At 43.9% G+C, this 11,546-nt stretch overlaps 1 protein-coding gene across 3 annotated transcripts in view; it reads right to left on the bottom strand.

Moving 5' to 3' along the window:
* Positions 1-219: 219 nt before the first annotated feature.
* Positions 220-11,546, bottom strand: part of pax5 (paired box 5) — a 52,091-nt gene continuing 40,764 nt past the window's right edge. For all 3 annotated transcript variants that reach the window (XM_017461413.3, XM_017461411.3, XM_017461412.3), the window contains exons 9-11: positions 8,093-8,179; positions 7,236-7,322; positions 220-6,122 (exon numbers count right to left, since the gene is read on the bottom strand). In XM_017461413.3, coding sequence (XP_017316902.1) covers positions 6,040-6,122; positions 7,236-7,322; positions 8,093-8,179 — 257 coding nt within the window. In that variant the 3' untranslated portion in view covers positions 220-6,039. The remainder of the gene's footprint in view (positions 6,123-7,235; positions 7,323-8,092; positions 8,180-11,546) is intronic.

Raw genomic sequence — 11,546 nt, 5'->3', positions numbered from 1 at the left:
CATCAGTTTATGAAAAACCGTAGCATTTGTTCATATCGTGCTAATTTGTGCGTTTGGTCAGTTGGTACTTTGATCAAACTGTCGATTTTTTTCAGGCGACGTGACCCGTCGTTAAATAATCCGTTCATCGTACATCCACTTAGCTGCCACGCGATATACCCGGGAGGTGCAGTCATATCACTACAGAGAAACCGAACCGTACAAGCAAAATGCATGAACTTGTGAACTTAAAAAAATTACCTTTATTTTGATGAACCAATAAAATTATGTCAAATATTTACAAATAATTACTTCTTCATTTCACATTACAGGTACATAAATCAATAATGCACAAACAACACTCACTCGTCTGCACGTACACTTAGTAGCCTATTTACCCTGGACTGATTTCAGGGGTCAGGACGAATGCCAGATAATTCAAATTGACACTTCAAACATAAAATAACCCTGAAGCATTGAATAATTCCAATCATAACATTAGCAATACCAAAATGATTATTATTATTTTATTTTTTATTTTTTTAAAAAAAAAAAAAAGAAGAAAAAAAAACAAACACCAAAACGTATTATCTGTAACAATTATTTCCAGTCCGTGGGCTGACTTGAAAACGTATACGGTATAAAACATAAAGAAATCAAAATCAAAAATGCTGAAAACTGGAAACAAGTGGTATGGTATCTTTGGCAAATTTTGTACCGCAGTAAATACATTCAAATATCAAGACGACACACAGCACGCAGAGGAACAGAAGAGAAAAAAACATTGTTCGTAACTACTAGAAAATTCAATAAAAAACATACACATTTCTTAAAGAAGCGATTCGTAGTTTCAAATTCCTCCGGATTCTGATGGTATGTCGTTTTTTCTTTTCTTTTCTTTATTTTTTTGTTGTTTTTTTTTGAATGGGTATCTCTAGCTTTGGTGGACGCTACAGATATGTTTCTACACTGAGTGCGTGGTGTTTTTTTTTCTTCTTCTTCTTCTTCTTGTTTTGAGCCATGTTTCGGAGCATTTTCAGACCATCACCACGTTTCCTAACATTGAATCTTTTTTTTTTTTTTTTTTTTTTTTTTTTTTTTTTTTTTTTTTTTTTAAATTCAATTTATTTATTTAAAAAAAAAAAAAAAATCGGTTAAAAAATCGTATCAACCCCACAGGAAAGGGGGAAGGTCTATTTAGGGAATAATTACAGACGGAATTATCGGATTGTACACAGAAGGCCACGATAAGGTCGATTTTAGTCTGCTTGTTTCGTCTAGACGTTGACTAGCGGCGGTGTGAAATTGGTATACTAGGTAAAAGTTATTTAGTTAAGATTTTTAAAAAGGCTGTTTTTGTTTATTTATTTGAAAAACCCAAGCCCTCTTTTTTTTTTTTTTTTTTTTTTTGTTATTTTTTTTGGATGGCTGCACTGAATCATGGGATACCGTTAGACTCTTGGTGAACGTCGTGTATTTGGGGTTATTTTCACGCACTAACCAACAGGAAATCGGTTCCACGCTACCCTGTTTTGATTAGCCAAGTTCAAGAGGTGTTAATCTAACTGAGTAAGCAAACCAAACCTATCGAGACGAAACCGATCTAAACAACCACGATTAGTCTTAGTCCAACATGGGACTCATAAACACCAACTATATTTAGGATCTAGCGCTGAGGAGGTGTTGATGTCCAGCGATATAACTGCTAGTTTATAGATGGTGAACGGTTTAAACGGTTAAACTCCACCCTGAAAGACGTCACGTATGTCAATATTGAAATCTTTTGTGGTGGGAAGTCGGCGTTCGTACGCCGCTCTGACATCACACTGTTATCGTAACGGCGTCCGATCGGATATTTCGCTGTTAGCGCTTAAAAACAAACGAGCAAAAACTTCTTTTCTTACACACCAGTTTCCAGCAACGTTCCACGGCGTGTTAATAAAAAAAAATAAATAAAAAAAATAAAAAAATCCGGCGTAGAAGTCGTGGTGCGAACGTTGGACTCGACGTCCCAGGATGCAATGCAGCACTACGACGCAGTTGCGCTGCTCGGCTAGCCGGCGATCTTCGTCGTCGGTGACTCTAGCGTGGCGGTCGAAGCTTTGAGAGCTGATCCGATTGAGCAGTGCGTACAGAACAGGCTAAAGTACTAAAGCGCCGCCGCATCGCTCTCGTCGAGTACGAGTTGAGTACCGTGGGGAAAAGAAACGGAAAAAACGGCGATGTATATAATCCGGAAATAAATCTTTTGCAGAAGCGAAGATGTTAATTTATAAGTATCGCTGCGCTCAAAAGTGTAGCTTTAAATTTAAAACCAGGAAGGAGATTTTTCCCTTTTCCATCGACACTCTGAAAGAAATTATTATCTTGTTCTAAAATCCTTTTCTCTCTTCGGTAATAATGGGAAAGATTTTCCACCAATCCAATAGTTGTAATAGGTTTAATCCTAAAGAAGCGGGTTAGGAAGTGATGAGATTAGTGCTCGAGAAAAAGAGAGGTGGAGAAAAGAGAGAACGTGGATGTCAGGTTTTGATGGCGCAGCAGGTTTAACATGTCCCCGTGGGGAGGGGTGGCATGTTCGCGACCCGCCAGAGGACAAAAGGACTACATGTGTGTACAGTACGAGTTTGAAGGGGCTGACGGGAAGGGCAGGAACCATACCAGTAAAAGCCCACTATGTGTTACTGTTCAGTGCCAGAACTGTCAATCATCGTCCTCTGAGCCAATGGGAGCCTTGGGAGAATCTCTCGGTTTAACCAGTGGGGTCAAGTCGATGGCAAGGCGATGTGTTTACAGTCAGATAAAAAAAGAGCGGGCGGTTATTACGCAAGAACAGTGTCTTTAAGGCAATGGAGCAATTTTACGTAATTTGTCAGTACGTGTTTCCGTACGCGAGTAGATTTACATCGAGTGCATCTTCCCCATGAAACGTGTATATATATATACATATATATATATACATACACATCATGGTCTTCTGATTGCTATTTCGTTACAATTTCCACAAAGTAAACGGTACGAATGACAAGTTACGAAGGATACGGTTAGACTTTGTACGCTTTCTCACACCTTCGTTCCATGTGCCCGCAGTAGAAAAATACAAAATCCAGCGTTCGCCGTTTCTCGCGTAAGTTCTGGCAAATTTTTTATTTATTTTTTTTTCGAGAGAGAGAGAGAAATGAAGAAAAAAAATAATAAAAAAAAAATCCCGACAGTCTCGCGATCGCGTGAGATAATCAATCGTGAGATCGTCTACGCGATTCATTTTGCAGCGAGGGGGCGGAGTTAACATTCCTACCTTTCTTTCTTTTTTTTTCTTCTTCTTTTTGTTAGAAAATGTCGCGGTATGAAACCGAAATCCATCCGAATGCGGAAATTCCGACGTGGGGAGAGTTCCGACGGGCGGGATCGTCTGACGATTAAAGATCGGCGAGAACTCGCGTCGACGGATTTACGACCGCTTCGATCGCGAGGACTTCGCAGAGGAGTTCGTTTATATAAACGTCAACAACGTCGCTACTCAGAATGGGCGGAAATTTGCGAGAAAACACCACGGGGGTATAATACGGTACACGTTTCTGCTTCGCGACCGACTTGGCCAGGTTTTGTTTGGTTTAAATCCGTGCGTCCGGGTGATTGATTGATTCATCCGTCTCTTTGTTTTAAAGATCTGCGTGCGTTTCCTTCAGCCTGAAACACACGTCCGGTCAGTGGCACTGCTGGATCTGTTGATTGGCGGGGTCCTACGACCTTGTGTTCGTATTTTAGTGACGCGTGGTCATTCGGGATGACGCGATAGAAAAAAGTAAAGGCACTGTCCTCGATTTCAGCTGGTGTATTTCAGGTTCATAATGCCTCAGACTAAAAGGTTCAAAGGTCGCCAGGAGCGTCGTGGCGAACGGCATCAAGGGTTTCTTTAGAGTTGCGCGTGACACGCAACTTAAGGTCTACGAACGAAGGTATTTCTAATGCTACGTTACAGTTCAGAACATTTAAAAAAAAAAAAAAAGTGAAAACTATCAGCGTCTTTATTTATATATATATATATGTATATATATATATATATATATATATATTGTATACTCATAGATATAATATTCCTTTTTTTTTTTTCTTTTCTTTTCTTTTCTTCTTTTTTTCTCACATTTCACGTCAAAAGTTTTGGTGTCCGTGACGACTAAAATCTACAGTGTTCTCCACTCTGTAAAAAAATCTACTCGGAAATGCACAGCGTATCCAAAAACAAAAAATAATAATAATAATAATAATAATAGAAACAGGATCTGGGAACACACACCACGAACGATAGCTAAATAAAGGACACGTTTCTTTCCTCGTCCGCTAGCATCTAAGATAAGTTAGATATGTATACCGGGATCCAAAAAGCTTGCGTGGCAGTAGACGTTCGCTTGTACGCGTCGTACGTCTCGAACGGGACACGCGGGGGACGATTCCGTCATGACGGCACTATGTACAGGTTGCGTTTGAGTTCGCTAAGGCCTTCACCACGGTTTTCATGCATTGTCTCGGCGCAGAATGAAAGAACGAGCACTTGGAGGAAATAAAAGAGAGGGGGGGGGAGGGGAGGAAGGAAGGAAGAACGTATCGCTGAATGATTTGTCTCCATGCTTACTGTCTTGAATCGGTTCTTTGGGGAGGTTCAGGAGACTGACAGCACTTTCTCCAGTGGAGGAAAGAAAAAAAAACACAGGAGAGAAAAATCATGTTTTTCAGGGTACGAGCGCTCGTCGTCGTCGTCGTCATGGTGATTCGTTCTTAAAGGAGCATCGCTTTGTCCCATCAGTTAGCGGCGCGTACCTATAAACATAACAAGTTACATAATTGGATCTAGTACCTTACTCGATCGCGTGGACCTTGGAGATCAAAAATGTACATAAAAAAAAAAAAAATTTTTAACCCCCTAAAGATGAATGACATCACTTCCTGTTGGGGAAGTTCAGTCTACGACGGCACCCCTCCCCCGACTTAACACGTTCATATCATGATCCCTCTGAAATGAACCGTAAGACATATATACGCGTTTATAACCGTTTCAGAACGACCGTAATGTATGTTTTTATTTTTTGTTTGTTTTAAAAGGAAATGTATATATATATATATACACACACACACACACACGTACGTGTCGACGTATACGCCCATGTAAAAACAAGTAAACAAAGTAATGCGGTGTCAGGGAGAGAAAAAAACGCTACCTAACCGCCTACGAAGCCTTTCGTTTCAGCCAGTGACGTCGGCGGCTCCGTGAAAATGCCCATGCTCGCGTCTTTACCGGTGAGCGGTCCGTCGAGCTTATCTGGAATTTAAACCCCGCCCCCCACGAAAAAAACAACAACACGAAAACAAAACGCTGAGATATTTCGTTTAAAAAAAGCAAACAAAAAAACAACAAAAAAAAGGTCTCCTGCTAGAATTGGAACTCGTGTCCACGGTAAACTTTTACACATACATTGTTTGTTTTTTTGTTTTGTTTTTTAATATATATTACTCTGTCTCCATCATAAATAGCTTTAAATCTGACAAACGTACAGGGCATTTTGTACACGAGTAAAGAGCATTTATCTACACGGAGAAAGAGAGGAGGCGCTTCCACCACCCGCCTTGTAGAGCTCACGTCTGTGCAGTTCGCAGTACAATGCGACGTTGACGTACGTTTTTTTTTTTTTAAGCGATGACTTCGATTCTTTTCGTCACGGCGATGTCACGTCGTCGCTCGTCCTCGTCGTTTCGTTAGTCAGGAACCGTCGGAATAGGTGCTAGCTAGTGTAATGGGTTTAAATCTCTAAATTTCTAGTGGAGATCCCGGTGCTAGTGGTGAGTAATGTGTGTGTGTGTGTGTGTGTGTGTGTGTGTTTGGCCCAGCATGGCTACACAAGCAAAAGTACTGAATAAAAGGACGCAAGCTTCAATGCGACTGATGTGAAAAAAGGATGTCGTCTCTTTCTCTCTCTCTCTCTCTCTCTCTCTCTCTCTCTCTCTCTCTCTCTCTCGCACGCGCTTTCTCTTTCCGTCGCTCATTCCCTCTCTTTTCCTCTCCCCTCAGTGGCGGTCGTAGGCGCTGGCTGTCGCCGTGGCCGCAGGTCCTGAACCCCGTGTGGCTGCGCCGTAGTAATACGGAGATCCTGCAGGACAAAACAAAACAGTGTCCGTCATTCTCGTCTACAGTGTTCGCGCAACAATTTTCGATCCCGCTCGATGTAGCGTTATTACACACGACGTTTACCCCCGGATTCCTAGAACCAGTCATATTAAGCGTGGAATGCTGGACACTTTGCATTCAAGCCATCGTCGTTTTCAAAATGGCCGACATTTCCTCGATTTCCGCCGAGCTCGTGTGGGTGCTCGTTTCGGAGCTGGTGTTTAAGGGCTGTCGAGTACGCTTCGGTTCCATCCGAAATCTCGCCGTTTTAAACCGAGGACATTGGTAAGACGTGCATCCAGCTCCACTGGGTTTTCAGGAGGACTCCGCTGCTTAACGTTCTCCTCCAAACGTTCTGCAAACGTCATTTGATCCTGAGGTATCTGAACGTATAAGTGTGCCGTTAAACCCAGACCTTTAGAGGGGGTATTTGTATACCCTCTCATCTGATCATGTGGTGATTTGGGGGAAATAATACCTGGCTATGTTATAACAGGCAAAGACAAACACTACGTCTTTGCTATCGTTATCAGTGCCAGCCTTGTGATATATATATATATATATATATAGCCGTCATTTAAAGATGGCCGTCTTGGAGAGGAGTACGACGCTCCGCCGGTCTTACTCCACGATGTTATTCTTACTGAGATCTCGAGTCATGATTCTTTGCGGGAAGAAACTCATTTCCAGACGTGAAGACACACATCCGTCTCGATCAGTGTGTGCTGGCATTAAGTGCTGATTGAACTCTTAAAGATGAAAAGCCTTTAGTATCACACTGACTTAAAAAAAAAACAAAAAAAAAAACAGACTGTTTTTCTCCATCAGACACAAATTAGAGGCGGGATGAGAGGAGGACGAGAAAGGAGAGGTGATAGAGAGAGAGAGAGAGAGAGATGGACAGATTGATGGATGGAGCGCTGGTGTTTTACGCAGATTTAACGATGTCTTGTATCGGAAACAGGGTGACACTCGTATTTACCTCACTATACTTCAACACACACACACACACACACACACACACACACTCTTGCACTTGTTTAGTATCACGGTGAAAAGCCATGTTGTTTGTCGTGTGTGTGTGTGTTTAGGGTACCTGCAGGTTGTGTGGTCTGGCTGGGAAAAAGGCCTGAAGAAGCTGCTCTTTCTGAGCCTAGAAGAGAACCGTACTCCTGTTGGAACACTGCGAATAGAACACACACACACACACACACACACACCATCTTGTAAGAGGTGATACAGGACGTACAACCGGTTCCTCTAATGCTTTTTGTGTGATTTTCAACTTAATCTCTATATACTGCGGTTCTCTGGTGGACTTCTGGGCTAGCATGCCGCGCTCTCACCGCTGCGGCACGGGTCCGATTCCCAGGCAAGGAACCGACCCCAGCCACTGGAGCGTTGCACAAGCCGGTGTGCTCTCAGTGCCGGGCCCAAGCCTGGAAAATGGGGAGGGTTTCGTCAAGAAAGGCATCCGGCGTAAAACCTGAGCCAGAGTCAAGTATGCGACTCCGAACAGGAGGAGCCAAAATGGGGGGGGGGATCTCGAACTTGTTAATTTGTAGCGTAGAAGATTACTGTGAACGTGAATTTCCACGTATTTCTCTGTACTGAGGTGGGAAAAATGTCACTTATAAAGGAAGTCTAGGGGCAGATGTTGAGTTCCGTGCAAGCTTTTTTGTAGACCGTTTCATGGCTTCTTCCATCAAAGCGTTTTTGTTTTTTTTCCCTGACGTCTGTGCAGTGTGAGTCTGTTTCACACGTATCTGAAAGAACCCTTAGATTACCCCCGGGGAGTCCCGTTGTGGTTTGGTCTGGGTTATTTTTTTTTCTTGTTCAAACACACCTGATTCAACTCATCAGGTGCTGGACTCCAACCGTCCAGGGCCAGAGCCGTGTAGGTTAGAAGTGTGTGTGTGTGTGTGTGTGAGAGAGTGTGTGTGGTGTGTTTACCCAGCAGGCTCGGGTTGGCGAACCTCCACGACTCGTTGTACGTGGAGTACTGCGGGTGGGAGTACGGACTGCCCGAGAACTCGCCCCCTACCATGAGAAACACAGAAGACGACCATGAGTTTGACTTTACACTAGGCACACGAGACAGAGTCGGGAAGAGTGCACGTTGTGGCTGGGAGTAAAACTCCACGACTATCGAACGAGTGCAAGTGTCAATTTGCGATGGTTTTTCTCCTCCGTTGCTTCACTAGTTTCCTCTCTCTCGTGCTCCCTCTCTAGGGAACTCTCTCCCTTCACTGACTGCCACAAGCTTTCCCTTTCTCTCGCTTCCTCCCTCCATCTCAGGCTCTGTCGGTTCTGCCTGGCTGCTTTCGTGGCCCCCCTTCCCACCGCGTGTCAGCCCCCTGCTGAAAGAGAGCAAGAGTGAGACAGGAAGAGAGGCGTAAAAGCGATACACAGAGGAATAAAGCAGAGGATGAAGAGTAGAAAGATCCAGGGAGAGGTGCGGTAATCGATTTTCCCCCTCAAACTGATATTTACAGCATTTTTATTAACGTTTGTGTTGGACGTTTTCCCGCACATCCTCGTGCCGAGTCGTTATCCTTGTCAAGTTTTTCAAACGACGATATAATTAAGACACTTATTTTTAATTTCGACTGAGGGAATCGAGGTACATGGACAAGATGTTACTCAAAAGTCATTTTTGTGAGCTTTGTCTCTGATGTATTTTCGTCTCTCTTCCTTGTTTAACCGTATCCTGATTATCGCTAACCGTTATCCGCCACCTCAAAGCTCCAGGGTTCCTGGGTCGATCCTGAGCTACGGTTACCGTGTGCGCAGTATTTTGCATGTTCTCCCCGAGTCACCGTGGATTTGCTCCCAGTTCTCCAGAGAGCATGTTGGTTGGCGAACTGGCTACACTAGGGGTGCGAATGAGTGCGTGCATGGTGCCTCGCAATGGACGAATACCCCAATCAGGATGTATTCTCACCTTGTACCCAGCGTTCCTGGGATAGGCTCCAGATCCTTCAGGGCTCTGACCAGGATCAAATGGTTCCCGAAGATGCAAAGCGCATTAGGTCATAGGGACACCATGTCGACAGCAAAAATTAGCAAATCACAAAAGGTGGCAGGACACGTGGTGTCATTACTAAAGGTACTACCCCCTCGTCATTCCAAGTGTCAGGTTGTTTAGTGAAGGAACGTGTAGGAGGACCGGGATGAGGTGACACTCAGATTGACAAGTGCAAGAGAGAGATAAGGGGTGGGGGAGGGGGGATCCCTATCAAGGTGGCAAGGAAACTTGTCATCACGGGTGGAGCCTCTACCAAACAGGACCTAGAACCTTCTTTGCAATAGTATCTCGAGGTCCTTCACTTAGAAGAACAAGCAGGAATGTTCATAAACCATTAAGAACTACGTCAGAGTCTAGTGGAAGACCACATCCTGAAACCCCCTCTCTTTGTCTGAAAGGAATCTCTCTCTCTCTACTGCCTCCACTGAAAAAGGTAGCGTTAGCATTTAAAGTAACTTTATACGTGAAGCAACTAATCAGTTTACCACTGACGGCCTTGTTTGATCCTTTGATAAGTGTTCCCACAATTTAACCCCGATACATCACCGACTCCTCTTTCCAACGGTTGCGCTTATGACGGGAGTGAACGTCAGCACTGGTATTAGCATTGGTATTAGCATTGGTCAAGTCTTGTGGTCGGTTTCTTCGAGATCGCTGAACTTTCCTCAACACTGTTAACTTTCGAAGGATGCCGAACTTCGTTTGTCCATTGTTGAGTATCCCCAACAGGTTGGTCCTGACCCGTTATGATTACTTTTTCCTCAGGTTCCACTTATATTGGACTTCGCTTTACTTCAGAGCAACCTTTTGTTAAGTGCCTTGGTTGGAATATTGAAGACTGCAAAGCTTCAATAAGTCCTATGTTAAGTATTCCCACAGTTTGGCCCTGATACAGTACGTCCACTACGGCCACGTCTTTCCTGTAATTCAATTTACGATGGGGTGAGCTTTATCACTGCTGTTAGCATTGGTCAGTTGGTTAGTTTCTTTAAGAATGCTGCACTTTCTACAATACTGGTAAGTATTTAAGAAAGCTGACGTTCACCGAGTCCTTTGTTAAGTATTCCCCTCAGGTCAGCCCCCATCCATCCTTACTCTTTCTTCTGATTCCATCCGAGGAACTTTAGCGTTAGATTTGACAAGCAGGGGAGCACGATACACCACCATACCCAGTCCTACCTATCTGTCCTTTCTTTATGTTATCCCTATATACTGGTAGTACTTTGGAGCAAGTGGTAATTATGTCGTAGGGAAAATTGCCACAACATTTTAGTCAGTATTCGGTGTCTTGTACCATTCTTGTCTTTATTTTTAGCCTGAGATGTGTCTACAAGTGTGTCGTCTTCTTAATGAGAGCAGTTTGAGAGTAGTTAATGAGTCAGGCCGCTGACAGACAGCAGGGTGACACTGTTGCTCTAAATATAATACACTTTTCCCGTGTCTGAGTGTCAGGCCAAATCTCTGCGGATTTGTAAATCTGTGTTGGCGGTGAAGTCAACGGCAGGCGGAACCGTAAGCAAAGCTGGAGGAGAAGAACAGAGCGTGCGGGAGAATGGATGAATGAATTAGTCAAGGGTCAGCGATGATTCTCATTAAAAACAAATTACTGATGTTGAGAGGGGACAGCTGTGAGACTGGGGCCTAATGGCCCTTCCGTCCTGGCTCAGAACTCAAATACACCCCCCCCTTTAAACTGTCCGTCACCCCCCCACCCCCACCCCCCCCTCCCTCCTTAACGTCCCAGAACCCCCTGGGAGTGCTGTCAACCTGGCAGACAGGAAGTGGCAAAGACAAGCGCACCTCCCACAGGGACTTCGGCAGAAATAAAAGCAGGGGTGAAAAGGAGAGATAAAGAAAGAGTGTTGGTATATAAAGACAATAAAACAAAGACATTCTTGGTAAAGAATTGAGCCTTATTCGGTTTTTGATGCTATGAAATGCCTTAAGATTTTGCGATTACGACCCATTCGTGATCTCTCGGTATCTTTAGTCGCCGAGATTGTGCCAGAAGAGGTCCAAAGACGCCTTGGAATAACTCGCGCAAAGCTACCCCTTCTGGCTCGTCTTCAGATGGTTCAGAATGCAGCTGCCAGGCTGTTGACCAGGGCAAAGAAGTTTGATCGTGTCACCCCAATTTGAGCATCGCTTCACCGGCTCCCGGTCCGTTTTAGGATTCGGTTTAAGGTTCTGATGTTTGTTTTTAAAACTCTTAATAATCAAGCTCCTTCGTATCTTGTGGATCTTCTTAATCCACATTCATCAAACCGATGTCTAAGGTCTTCTGATAGGTTTCTTTCGCATGTCCCTCGTTCCCGGTTAAAAAACGAAGGGGGACAGAGCTTTTGCTGTTGCTGCCCCCCGTCTATGGAATCAACTGCC

The sequence above is a fragment of the Ictalurus punctatus genome, chromosome 29 (genome assembly GCF_001660625.3).
Source record: "Ictalurus punctatus breed USDA103 chromosome 29, Coco_2.0, whole genome shotgun sequence".
In the NCBI taxonomy this organism is placed as follows: domain Eukaryota; kingdom Metazoa; phylum Chordata; class Actinopteri; order Siluriformes; family Ictaluridae; genus Ictalurus; species Ictalurus punctatus.
This window is presented reverse-complemented; position numbering and strand designations above follow the sequence as displayed.